We start from the raw sequence: 14510 nt of genomic DNA, 5'->3' as shown, positions 1-14510 counted from the left end.
ACATTATTATATTAATGTCAGGGACTTTGATAAAAAAACTGAAAAATCAACAAGATTTCAATAAAAAACATTGATAACTAAGGACCATATCCAAAATCTCCCTTTAAATCAAACTTATTCACAATCAGTGGAGTGGTGAGCAAATACTTCCACGATAAATTCTTCCAGACAACCTTTATCAGTATGGTGTCATGTTATCATGGGGAAGTGATTTCTCATACTTACTAAACAATGTATTGTAGTGAAAGTTGTTGAAACTTACTCTTTGATCAAACCAAACCAATAACAGGAAAACATGAACAACGGAAGCACACCTTTTGATTGAATAAAGGAATACACGAAAACTCACACATACAAATAGTTTTCTTGTCTCATAAGTCTCTTACACACTATATCCACACTTTTGTACCCTAACGTTAAGGACCCTTTTATACTAACTCAAAAACCTAATCCTAAACTGAGTTGGAATCTTAAACCTATATGAAACTTGCGTCCAAGTTTCCCATACCTATTACAATTAGAACTCCCACACCAGTTAGGAACCCTTCTCGGATTCTATACCAACTTCTAACAAACTCCACCTTGGTAAGAACTCCGCCTCGAGACTTCTTCTGCTTCCATCGCTCCACCATTTTCAAGTATCAAACTTGTCTTACATGCACCAAACCCAGACAATGACTGAATTTTGATGCACCAACCACCTTTGTTAACATATCTGCAGGATTATCAGCTGAAGCAATTTTCTTTACAAGAATCTCGCCTTCAGCTATAATCTCCCGAACAAAATGATATCTTACATCTATATGTTTGGTTCTTGCATGATGCACTTGATACTTCGCCAAGTAAATAGCACTTTGACTATCACAATGCACATCTATCTTGCGCTGTTTAACTCCCAAATCTGCTATTAATCCCAGTGTCCAAATAGCTTCCTTAATTGCTTCTGCCATTGCCATATATTCAGCTTCTGTAGTTGATAAAGCAACAGTTGGTTGTAGAATTGATCTCCAACATATAGGACCATTCGCCATGGTAAACACATATCCTGTGGTAGATCTTCTTTTGTCTAAGTCACTAGCAAAATCAGAATCTACATATCCAATAGAGAACTTCTCAATTCCTTTATCATTCCGCTCAAAACAAATTCCCGTGCTCCTTGTTCCATGCAAATATCGCAGTATCCATCAAGCAGCTTCCCAATGCATTTTTCCAGGATTATGCATAAATCTACTTACTAATCCAACTGCATGAGCAATATCAGGTCGAGTACACACCATGGCATACATCAACCCTCCAACCAAACTAGAATAAGGAATGTCCTTCATCTTAGTCCTTTCTTCATCAGACTTAGGGCATAACTGCGTGCTCATCTTGAAGTGAGAGGCCAGAGGTGTACTTACAGGTTTGGTTTCATCACGGATGCCAAACTTGTGTAGCAATTTTTCCACATACTGTTTCTGTGATAAACATACCAGCCCTTTCTTTCTATCTCGTGTGATTTCCATCCCCAAAATTTTCTTTGCTTCGCCAAGGTCTTTCATCTCAAACTCATTTTGCATCTGAGTTTTGAGTTTTGAGATTTCTGTTTGATCACTAGAGGCAATGAGCATATCATCTACATAAATCAGTATATATACATATGTACCTTCCCTTGTTTTCTTGTGATATACACAGTGATCGTATTGGCTCCTAGTGTAGCCAAAATCCTTCATAACCTTGTCGAACCTCAAGTACCATTGCCTCGGTGATTGCTTCAAACCATATAGAGATTTGTTGAGCTTGCATACTAGATTCTCCTTTCCTTTCTCTTCGTATCCTTCTGGTTGACATATGTAAATTTCTTCAGACAAATTTCCATGCAGAAACGCAGTTTTTACGTCCAATTGTACTAATTCGAGATCGAACTGTGCCACCAGTGCTAGGAGGATTCGAATGGATGAATGTTTCACCACGGGAGAGAAGATTTCATTGTAATCTATTCCCTCTTTCTGAGCGTAGCCTTTTGCTACTAATCTGGCTTTAAACCTTACTGAACTTGCATTATTTATTCCATCTTTCTTTGCATACACCCATTTGCATCCAATGGCCTTTCTTCCCTTAGGTAGCTCCACCAGATCCCAAGTTTTGTTCTTCTTTAGTGACAACATCTCATCATCCATAGCTTCATGCCAATTTTTAGCTTCTTTACTCCTTGATGCTTATGTGAAATCTGTAGGGATGTCTACTTCGATTACTGGCAATGCGTAGGCTATACAGGAGACGCAATCTTTGAATTTAGCAGGAAGCCCAACCTCTCTTTTTCCTTTTCTCTTGGCGATACAATCTTCTTGATCTGGTACATCATTAATCATACTGTCCTCTTCTTGCTTTTCTTCTTGATCGACACTAATTTGACCCTTATTGTCGTGTTTGTCTTCATCTCTTGAATGTTCAGTTTGTTCCTTTGCTAGCTCCACCTCTTGCACAATCTTTCGATCTTCTCTTAGTTGCATATGGGTTTCATTAAACGTCACATTTCTGCTTATTACAACCTTCTTGAGTTCTGTACTCCACAATCTGAATCCCTTGACGCCACTGTTAAACCCTAGAAAGATAGCCTTCCTTGCTCTCGGGTCTAATTTATTTTCTTTCACATGGTAATACGCATCACACCCGAATACCCTTAGTCTGTCATAATCTTGAGCAATTTGTCTTGACCATACTTCCATTGGAGTCTTTCCGTTTAAGGCTGAAGAAGGAAGACGATTTAGAATGTGACATGCATAACTCAATGCCTCTGCCCAAAAACGTTTATGCAGTTTTGCTTGTGATAGCATACATCTGACCTTTTCTAATAGTGTTCGATTCAACCGTTCTGCAATTCCGTTCTGCTGAGGAGTTTCTCTAACACTGAAATGTCGTGTTATACCTTCATTTTTGCAAGTTTCAAAGAAGGGATCAGACGTATACTCTCCCCCATTATCACTTCTTAAGACTTTCAATTTTTTTCCAGTCTTCCTTTCGACTGTGTTTTTCTATTCTAAGAAAATATCCAGCACCTCATGTTTGTGCTTCATCATATAAATCCATGCTCTTCGTGAATAATCATCAATGAAGGATACAAACCATCTCTTTCCTCTTAGGGATTCATTCTTCGCAGGCCCCCAGACATCTGAGTGTACATAATCCAGGATTCCCTCCGTTTGATGTATTGCCGTGCCAAAACTTACTTTGGTTTGTTTGCCAAGGATGCAATGTTCACAAAAATCGATCTTCCCACTTTTGGCTCCCTCTAGGACCCCTTGTTTAATCAATCCTTGCAATGCCTTGTTTCCCACGTGCCCTAGCCTCATATGCCATAGACAAGATGTATCTGATTGATCACTTGCTGCTACCATAGCCATCGAAGATTCAATAGTGGTGCCTTCTAACAAATAAAGCAAACCCCTTCTTGGCGCTTTCATTATCACTAATGCTCCTCTTGCAACCTTCAATGTTTGTTTTTCTGTGTAGAATTTACAACCTTGATCTTCAAGAGTCCCAAGCAAGATTAAATTCTTCTTAAGATTTGGGACATATCTCACCCCTTGTAGCTCTCGGACTACACCATCATGGTGTCTGATTTTAACACTATCAATTCCTTTCGTTGCACATGGATTATCATCCCCCATATATACCATTCCAGTGAGGGTCTTGAACGAAGAAAACCAATGATGTTGAGAGGTCATATGATGCGTGCATCCAGTATCAAGCACCCAGTGATTCATATAATTTATTCTGTCTGATGCAGTTAGGGCACAGACGAAATCTTCATTGTTAGCCTCGACAATGTTTGCCTCTGAGTCTTCATATTTCTTCTCTTTGTTCTTGGCTTTGATTTTGGGACAATCCTTTTTCCAGTGCCCTTTCTCATGACAGAAGGCGCACTCATCTTTATCGAGAAACTTTCTGTTGCTTGAGGCACATCTCGAACGAGACTTGCCTTTCTTCTTAGTTGCTGGTTTTCTTTCCTTTGATCTTCCTCTTACCATTAGTGCTTCGGAATTGTTTCTCTCTTGTCTGTCTAAATTGCGGACTTCATGATTCATCACTGCGCTTGAGATTTCATCAAACTTAAGAGTTTCTCTACCATAAATCCATGTCGTAACAAACGACTCGTAAGATTCAGGTAGGGAATTCATCAGAATCAACGCTTTATCTTCATCTTTGATCGTCTCTTCTAGGTTCAGAAGTTCAGCAATCATCTTGTTAAATTCTTCAAGATGGTCAATCATCTTAGTTCCTTCCTTGTACTGAAAACAATACAATTTACTCTTAAGATAAAGTCTGTTTTCTGCACTCTTCTTCAAGTACTTCGATTCCAACGTATCCCATAGTTCTCTAGCTGATGAGATATTCATTACACCATATTTTTGTGCTTTTCCAAGACATAGTCTAATCGTGGAACATGCATGTGCATTCAGCCGCTGCCATTCCTCCTTCTTCATTGTTATAGGCATGTCTTCAAGCACCACCAGTAAACCTTGTTGAATCAGTACATCCTTTACTTCGCACTGCCACATAGCGAAGTTATTTGTCCCAATGAATTTCTCGATCTCAAACCGAGCGCTTTGCACCGAAGTCTTGGTTACCTCGGTACCCCTATCATCTCCACTTTCAGTTTTTGTCATCGTGTTGATTTGACCACGCAACCTATGGCTCTTGATACCACTTGTTGAAACTTACTCTTTGATCAAACCAAACCAATAACAGGAAAACATGAACAACGGAAGCACACCTTTTGATTGAATAAAGGAATACACGAAAACTCACACATACAAATAGTTTTCTTGTCTCATAAGTCTCTTACACACTATATCCACACTTTTGTACCTTAACGTTAAGGACCCTTTTATACTAACTCAAAAACCTAATCCTAAACTGAGTTGGAATCCTAAACCTATCTGAAACTTGCATCCAAGTTTCCCATACCTATTACAATTAGAACTCCCACACCAGTTAGGAACCCTTCTCGGATTCTATACCAACTTCTAACAAAAGTGAGGGGCATTATACAAAGATTTTAGTAGCTAGCAGTGAGATAAGTGTCAAATGAAACTCATGACAAGAAAAAAACAAGAGCACCAGCCTTATTATAACAAATAAAATAGATAGGGCCAACCGGCCAAGAGAAAGATTCCTTTCATTAAATTCCAAAAAATGAAAAAAAAAAAAAAAAAAAAATACAAGCTGATGCTGATAGCCTCATTGCCAACGATAATAACTAATGTCAACCAACCTTGTTCGGCTTGGTTTTCCTTCGATGACGGAACCGTCTAAGCCAGGAACAAACAACCCAAATATAATATCAGACGATAAAAAGATTTAGAGCAACTCCAAAAGCCCCTCTGATGATCACAAGCAAAACCTCTGCCTAAACAGTAACTAAACTCAACGAAAAGAGAGAGGGAGATGACTTTGCAGTTGCAGTCATCCCAAAAAGGGACTGTGATAGTGGCTGTCGATGCAAATAGGACTACAGGAAGCGTGGAAGCCGTCGAATGGGCTCTCAAGTATGTCGTTAAACCTGGTGACGTCTTACTTATTTTAGGAGTTTTCACTGATCACCCTGCCAAGAAGAACTCTTGCTTTCCGGTTAAGTTGCTCATGGGTCTCGGCGCCGTCTCTGGAATATGTAAGTTTTTATTTGCCGGGCAATATTTTAATTAATTTAATCCAAGTTACGGTGAGGGGAATTCGAAACTTGGCTGCCCCCAGTTCTGCTACAGTGCTACGTATATACATCTTATATATCTGTTGGTTTCTTTGCTTATTAATACTATTTATATCCTAATATTTACCAGCTTATGTTCTGCAGATGAGGCCTTAGAATTCGTTGATCACGAAGAAGTGGATCCTGTCGAGCTTGAAGAAGAATTTGAGCGAAAAAGAAAAGAATACCGGAGTATCCTTCAGCCTTTATATCGTCAGTGCTCAAAGAATGAGGTTGCTGTTTTTTCTACATATTTATCTTTTTACATGTCAGTGTTTGCATATGTTATGAATATGTACTAATACAATGGTAAAAATCTATGATGTACTGTATATATACAGGTGAGTTTGCTGCTTAAACTTGCAGCTGGGTTTTGTCCAGCGAGACTGGCAATCAAGGAATCACAGAACCTTATTACACGTTGGATCATATTAGACAGGTATGCCATAGGCTCATATATAGTACCCCGGTGTTCTTCTCTTCTACCTCGATTTTTCTTCTAAATTTTTTTTGTTCGGTTGTCAGTCACTTTAAGAAGTCGAAAGTTTATCTACGAGGACATGTAACGTGCAATATTGCAGTAGTAAAGGAAAAAGGTTATGCTAGCTTGATGCTATCGAATGACTCAGTAACTCCTGAAGAGCATCCTGGGGAAAAGAACAGTAAGGGTTTCAGTGCTTACGAGTTAAGAAATAAATCTGCACCCGCGCCATATCCTCACTATCCTTGTTTCTATCCTCTGTCTTGGAGAAGTGGTTTTCCTCGAGTGTTTTCTTACAACGAACTTGAAGTGATAACGAACGGCTTTGCTGATGATAACATTAAAGCAGTCGTGGATGGCATGGCAGTTCATCAGGGAATATTACAAGATACACCTGTTTTAGTGAAGTCTTTACAGATAACAAACAAAGGTTTCCAGACAATCCTAGAGATCCTTTCCCAGGTGCGCCACCGCAACATCATGAACCTTGTTGGGTACTGCAGTACAGGCGTTTCTGCATTTTTGCTTTTCGACTTCCCTTGTTTGGGTACCGTTCAAATGAACTTGCAATGTAAGAACGACTACTTCTCTAACTGATGCATCCTAGTTTTCGAAAGTCTTGGTTTACAAGAACTTTAGTAGCTAGTTTTGCTGTCAATGAACTCAAAAACACACTCGCACGTGCACACACGTATTCCTTACCGATTATTCATCTTACAATAGTTAATTGATAAATAGAAATCCCTTCTATTATCACGAGCCGCTTGGTGTTCTACTCTTTTTTTCGGCTTCTAAAACAGACCTACATTGTTTTCAGTTTTGTTCTTGCACAGAATAGAATATTCAAACTGAGCTCTATCAGTTTGTAGGTGATGAGTTGGCTGAGAAATTGGAGTGGGGAACAAGGTGGTCTATCGCTCTAGAAGTAGGCAGAAGCTTACGCTATCTCCATGAGGAGTGTATTGATGGACCAATTGTTCACAAAAATGTTCGTGCTTCCAGCGTTGCTCTATCTTATGGTTACTCCGCAATGGTAAGTAATCCTGATACTTCATATGCATATGGGAACAGAAAAATGGTCAAATTATGAGCCAATATAACAAAAAGAAATGGAAGTTCGATAGACTTTGTTCAATGAATTCAACTTTGTTGATCTCTTAAATATGGTTTTACAATAATTACAAATTTGATGAGTTAGTATTGCACACAACTGAGTTTCTTACTACTCATCATGCCCTTCGACTTATTGCCTATAACTGAATACTTGGTTTTGACTGATGTTCTTCAAGCTCTGCAACTTTGTACATGCTGAGTGGCTTAATGGTATTTTCTCCCCGACTAAAGCTTTGATATACAAGTAAGAGAACTTCGTTATTATGTCTTACATATGTCCTGCATAAGCATTTAATTTAATAGGAAAGAACTTTAAAGAATGTTTTAATCCATATTCTCAAATAGCTACTGATTGAAAATTTAAATTAGATACGACGAGAGCCATTTTGGCGACGTATATGATTATGGGAAATTCCTACTGGAGCTTATTACTGGAAAGTGTGTAAGTCCCGTGCACGACCAAGGGAAGGACCCCATGATCGAATGGGTAAGATCTCTCATATGTCCAACCTAAAGCCAGTGATTCTAGCTGAAATGTGACTAGAAAACTTCAAGGACAATTTCTTCTTTTAACTGGAATTGCATCTTCAGAACTGTATCCTGTAACATGTTTCTCATTTGCCAAAAAACTCTGAAGCAGGCTACTAATTGGCAAGGACGTAGATTTAATCGTTAAGAAAAACGATAGTCTTTGTCTTTTGGTTATGAAGTAGAAATTTGCAGCCTGATGAACGATTTTTCACAACAGGCACTGCCACTTCTAGAAAATGGTGAGTCCGGTAAACTGATGGATTGCAGATTGACGGAATCTGCTGGTGATGCTACGATGGTCCGGCATATGGCTCACGCTGCGCTGCGCTGCCTAAAAGTTGATTCAGATCACAAACTGTCTACAAGTGAGGTAATTAAGTGTTTTCTTAATTAAGTGAATCAAATGCTGTCCTAATTTTATTATCAAATGCAGTTCCATTTCTATACACTGCTGATGCAGAATTTGTGGGATTTTTCACAGGCCTTAGCCATTGTTCGAGGTGATGAACTTGCGATTTTCAACAACTGAAAAATGAAATAAGTGAGATTAAGAATTTGTCTTGTCCGAAGTTAGACAATGCGTCTATGATGTATGATAACATGGCTAATTAAACGCTTTCTACTAATTGCTTAGCTAGCAACTTGTAATGATCTTTTAAATAATGGCACTGTTCTTCAATATTTGTTTTTAACTGCTTCTTTTTTAGTTTTCGAAGGTTTTTATCTGTTAATTTAGAAAAAAGTTGGTCCTCGACATTAACCTGTGTTGGTACTTCCCTAGCAAAAAATTCGGTGTCGGATCATCTAGCTTCCAATCAAAAACGCTTGTCGCAAACACTCACCAACACAAACCTTTAAACAACTTTTGTGTACTTCTTTCGAATGTTGGCTACTACAGTCACCCCAAAAACAATTTCGCCAGCTACAAGGCAATGTGACTAGAGATTGGTTCTGATGGTTTAACTAGCAGGTCATGTTCAACCATAAATGTCTTACAGAAACGAAAATGCTTGCACCCTCAAACTACTATGGCCTTGTTTCTACTACTGACAAAATAAAAGAGCATCAAACAAAGCACAGGGCTTAGCCTCACAATGGGTTAGCAATAATTTGGTTTAAATTCGTCTTTGACGATAATCGAACCCAAGACCTATCACTTACAAATAAAGAGATACTATTAGTTGATAATACTAAGTGGCATGCTTAAACATTTAATTAATAGAAATGGCTAAATAAGTATTAAACTAGCAAAATCTTAGTGACTGAATTTGATTCATCAGCAGATAGTAGATTTCTTATTTTTAATCTAGGTGAAGTTGAAAGGCCTTCAAAAACCAGATCAGACCCCCTACATTTAAGAAACTGAAATACCCTAAAATAAAAGGAAACCCATCGAATTTTAAGAAAGATACAGAATTAACCCAAAAACTCTTTTTTTTTTTTCGGAAAACAATGCCTTTGAGTCTGTTAGGCTTGGTGATTGGCGCAAGAGGGAGATTGCAGAGGCCGGCGGAGTGGGTTCTGGTCTCTTCTGGGTATATTTGAGGAACTAACATACAGATTACAGAGTGGTGAGCTGGTGGAGGAGAGCCGTGGAGAGAGTTGCAAATGGAGCGCTCTCTCTCTCTCTCACAAGTTTTGGGCGGTAGAGAGATGATGACAATTACTATGGTAGATCGCCCAAAAAAATATACAGACACACACATTATTATTTAGTTTTAAGGACATCATGTTTTAATTAATGTTTTACATGGAAACTTTCTAGACAACCTTTATCAGTATGGTGTCATGTTATAATTGGGACTGGGAGGTGATTTTAGGAAAAATTAATATTCGGTTTCTAGTTTCTATTTTTTATTAGCTAAGACCTTAAGTTTTTAGATTTTGATTAAAGTTTCTATCACACTTTTATTAAACTCCTAATTAATTTTCAATTCAAACATTTCCAAAATATAAAAAACAAAATTAAAATAAGTTTGTACCCATTAAATTATATATTCCCATTAATAAAAATATATTAATTTGTTATATGAAAAATGTACCTTTTTTGAACCCATTTTTTATATAAAATTCATTCAATTTTTCTCTAATCCATTTTTTAAACTTATATGGGTACATTATATTTCATTGGTTTGAGAATGTATTCATGTCCAGTTTAATAGAAGAAATTTAATAATGTTATTAAGCCTAGTATCTTTTTTTTTCCCTTTTTTTTGAAAAATGTACTCATGTTTTGGTAAACAATAATTTTTTGGTTAGTTTTGATGAACATACCCATGTGTATATATACAAAAATATTGGAGAGTATAATTCACAACAACAAATTTCATTTTTAATTTTAAAATATAATAAACCTATATAAAAATACATTATTACATTTATATCAGGGACTTCGATCAAGAACTAAAATCACAAATATTTTAGTCAAAGAACATTAGTAGTTAAGGATCACAACCAAAGTGTCCACTTCTTATATGTACTAAACAATGTATTTGTACTGAAAGTGAGGGGGTATTACACAAAGATTTTAGCAGAGCTAGCACTGAGATCAGTTCCAAACAAAACTCACGACAAGAAGAAACAAGGAGAGCCAGCCAGCCTTATTATAAGAAGAAAATAGCTAGGCCAAGAAAAATATTCCCTTCTTTCGAAAATGAAAAAAAAATTATAAGTTGATGCTGATAACCTCATTGCCAACGATCGATAAAACCTAACGAATAACTGACGTCAACCAATTCCTTGGTCGGCTTGGTCTTCTTGTCAATGACGGAATCGTCCAAGTCCGGAACAAACAAATCCCATATATCGGACGACAAACAGATTTAGAGCAACACCAACTGCTGATCACAAGCAAAACCTCTCCCTAAACAGTAACTAAACACAATGAAAAAAGAGAGGGAGATGACCGGTTTGCAGTTGCAGTCATCCCAAAGAGAGGCCGTGATAGTGGCTGTCGACGCAAATAGGACTAAAGGAAGCATGGAAGCCATCGAATGGGCTCTCAAGCATGTCGTTAAACCTGGTGACATCTTCCTTGTTTTAGGAGTTTTCACTACTGATCACCATGCCAAGAACTCTTGCTTTCCGTTTAAGTTGCGAATGGGTTTCGGCGTCTCTGGAATATGTAAGTTTCTGTTTTTTTTATATTCATCTCATTTATGTTCGTTTATTTGTTTCTCACTACCATAATATGCCTAATATATACCAGCTTATGCTCCGTAGGGAAGAGATTAGAATCCATTGACCACGAGGAAGTGGATCCTGCCGAGCTTGGAGAAGAACTAAAGCGAAAAATAGGACAATACCAGAGTAGCCTCCGGCCTTTATATCGTCAGTGCTCAAAGAATGAGGTTGCTTTGTTTTCTTCTTATTTATCTTTTTATATGTCAGTTTTGGCAAGTGTTATGAATATGTTACCATGCTAATTAAAAACTATGGTGTAATATATATAAGCAGGTGAGGTTGGTGCTGAAATTTGCAGCCGGGTTTTGTCCGGCGAGACTGACAATTAAGGAATCACATAACCTTAATACACGTTGGATCGTATTAGACAGGTACGCCATAGGATTCTATATAGTACCCCGGTATTCTTCTCTTCTCCCTCTATTTTTCTTCTAAATATTTTGTGTTCGGTTGTCAGTCACTTTAAGAAATGGAAAGTTTATCTACGTGGACATGTGACGTGCAATGTTGCAGTAGTAAAGGAAAAAGATTTTGCTAGCTTGATGCTATCGAATGATACACAGCCTGCTGAGATTTGTCCGAGCAAGCCAAATTATTATTCAGCAGCTTCTAAAGAGCATCTTGGGGAAGAACACAGTAAAGGTTTCAGTGCTTACGAGTTGAGAAATAAATCTGCACCCACGCCATATCCTCAGAATCCTTGTTGCTATCCTCTATCTTGGACAAGTGGTTTTCCTCGAGTGTTTTCTTACAACGAACTTGAAATGATAACGAATGGCTTTGCTGATGATAACATTTTAGCAGTTGTGGATGGCATAACAGTTCATCAGGGAATATTACAAGAAACACCTGTCTTAGTAAACTCTTTAAAGATAACAAACAAAGGCTTCTGGTCAGTCCTAGAGATCCTTTCCCGGGTGCGCCACCGCAACATCGTTAATCTTGTTGGGTACTGCAGCACAGGCGCTTCTGCATTCTTGCTTTTCGACTTACCTTGTTTGGGTACCGTTGGAATAAACTTGCAATGTAAGAACGACTACTTCTCTAACTGATGCATCCTAGTTACCCAAAGTCTTGGTTTACAAGAACTTTAGTAGCTAGTTTTGACATCAATGAACTCAAAACACGCAGGCACACGCGCACACATGTATTCCTTACCGATTATTCATCTTATCATAGTTGATTGGTAAATCGATATCCCTTCTATTATCATGAGCTGCATGATGTTCTTCTTCTTTTTTCTTTTTCTTTTTTTTTTTTTTTTTTTTATTGACTTCCAAAACTGACTACATTGTTTTCAGTTTTGTTCTTGCACAGAATAGAATTCAAACTGAGCTCTATTAGTTTGTAGGGGATGAGTTGGCCGAGAAACTGGATTGGAGAGTGAGGTGGTCTATCGCTCTAGAAATAGGAGGAAGCTTGCGCTACCTCCATGAGGAGTGTGTTGATGGACCTATTGTTCACAAAAATGTTCATGCTTCCAGCGTTGCTCTTTCTCATGGTTACTCCGCAATGGTAAGTACATCCTGATACTTCATATGCATAAGGGAACAGAAACATGGTCAAAAGTTATGAGCCAATACAACAAATTCAACTTTGTTGATCTCTTAAATATGGTTTTACAATAATTACAAAATTGGATGAGTTAGTATAGCACACAATTGAGTTTCTTACTACTCATCATGCTCTTCGACTTATTGCCTAGAACTGAATACTTGGTTTTGACTGATGTTCTTCAAGCTCTGCAACTTCGTATATGCTGAGTGGCTTAAGGGTGATATTACCCCAACTAAAGATTTGATATCCAAGTAAGAGAACTTCGTAATTCTCTTATATATATATATAAATATATATATATCTTGCATAAGCATTTAATTTAATAGGAAAGAACTGTAAAGAATATGTTTTAAACCATATTCTTATATACTGCTGATTGATACTTTAAATTAGATACGACAAGCTCCATTTTGGCGACGTACATGATTATGGGAAATTCCTACTGGAGCTTATTACTGGAAAGTGTGTAAGTCCCGTTCACGACCAACGGAAGGACCAGTCCATGATTGAAGGGGTAAGATCTCTCGTCTGTCACCAAAATCCGGTGATTCTAGCTCAAATGTGACTGGAAAACTTCAAGGACAATTGCTTCTTTTACTGGAATTGCATCTTCAGAACTGTATTATGTAACATCTTTCTCATTTGACAGTAAACTCTGAAGCAGGATATTAATTGGCAAGGACGTAGATTTTTTTTTTGTTTTTGAACAAACGATATTATCTACACTAAGGGGAAGGGACTGGGCTTAACCTCACAATAGGTTAGCAATAATGTGGTTCAAACTCGCATTTAGCTAGAATTGAACCTAAGACCTCTCACTTACAAGTGAAGAGGAATACCACTAGACCGTAGTACTAAGTGGCAATAACGACGTAGATTTAATTGTTAAGAAAAACGATAATCTTTTTCTTCTGGTTATGAAGTGGAAATTTGCAAGCATGATGAATGATTTTTCACAACAGGCACTGCGACTTCTAGAAAATGGTGAGTTTGGCAAACTGAAGGACTGCAGACTGACGGAAACTGCTGGTGATGCTAGGATGGTCCGGAATATGGCTCACGCAGCGTTGCGCTGCCTAAAAGTTGATTCAGATCACAAATTTTCTATAAGTGAGGTAATTAAGTGTCTTCTTAATTAACTGAATCAAATGCTGTCCTAATTTTATCATCAAATGCTGTTCTATTTCTATACACCGCTAGTGCATAATTTGTGGAATTTTTCACAGGCCATAGCCATTGTTCGAGGTGATGAACATCCGATTTTCAACCAATGAAAATTGAAATAAGTCAACGAGATTAATAATTTATCTCGTACAAAGTTAAACAATAATGGGTCTATGATGTATGATAACATGGCTAGTTAAACGCATTCTATTAATTGCTTAGCTAGCAACTTGTAATGATCTTTTAAATAATAGCACTGTTCTTCAATATTGTTTTTAACTGTTTCTTTTTAGTTTTTGAAAAGTTTTTATCTGATATTTTAAAAATGCTTGTTCTCGACATTAACCTGTGTTGGTACTTACCTAGCAAAAAAATTCGTTGTAGGATCATCTAGCTTGCAATCACGAACAGTTCTGGCAAACACTCACTGATACAAACCTTAAGACAACTTTTGTGTACTTCTCTCGAACGTTAGCTAGTAAAGTCGCCCCTGCAACAACGATTTCGCCAGTTACAAGACCATGGGACTAGATATAGGTTCTGATGGTTTAACTAGAAGGTCATGTTCAACAATTAATAAATGTCTTGCGCAAAATAAGCTTGCACCCTCAAACTACTATGGCCTTTTTCTACTCCATTGACCAAAAAAAGAGCATCAATATATAGCCCCAGGCTCTACGCATGCTTAAACATTTAATAGAAATGGCTAAAAAAAAAGTACTAAACTAGCAAAATCTTAATATGGTAACT

At 37.5% G+C, this 14510-nt stretch overlaps 2 protein-coding genes across 2 annotated transcripts; both read left to right on the top strand.

Moving 5' to 3' along the window:
* The first annotated feature begins 5021 nt into the window (after positions 1-5021).
* Positions 5022-8562, top strand: LOC125476930 (proline-rich receptor-like protein kinase PERK5). Its single transcript, XM_048583600.1, has 9 exons — positions 5022-5653; positions 5837-5964; positions 6073-6170; positions 6257-6783; positions 7082-7245; positions 7502-7569; positions 7695-7812; positions 8074-8226; positions 8338-8562. Exons 1-9 carry the CDS (start codon positions 5431-5433, stop codon positions 8383-8385), a joined length of 1527 nt encoding a protein of 508 aa, XP_048439557.1. The 5' UTR covers positions 5022-5430; the 3' UTR covers positions 8386-8562.
* Positions 8563-10757: 2195 nt separating this feature from the next.
* On the top strand, positions 10758-13870 carry LOC125476823 (proline-rich receptor-like protein kinase PERK14). The gene is made up of 9 exons (XM_048583381.1): positions 10758-10980; positions 11079-11206; positions 11313-11410; positions 11497-12065; positions 12391-12554; positions 12780-12847; positions 12990-13110; positions 13520-13711; positions 13823-13870. The coding sequence occupies exons 1-9, from the start codon at positions 10758-10760 to the stop codon at positions 13868-13870; spliced, it is 1611 nt and encodes a 536-aa protein (XP_048439338.1).
* The last annotated feature ends 640 nt before the right edge of the window (positions 13871-14510 follow it).

This window comes from the organism of the source record quoted next, unplaced genomic scaffold (assembly GCF_019419815.1).
Source record: "Pyrus x bretschneideri cultivar Hongxiangsu unplaced genomic scaffold, Pyrus_bretschneideri_v1 Contig2, whole genome shotgun sequence".
Classification (NCBI taxonomy): Eukaryota; Viridiplantae; Streptophyta; class Magnoliopsida; order Rosales; family Rosaceae; genus Pyrus; species Pyrus x bretschneideri.
Note: the sequence above shows the minus strand (reverse complement) of the source record. Positions and strands in the feature narration are given on the sequence as shown.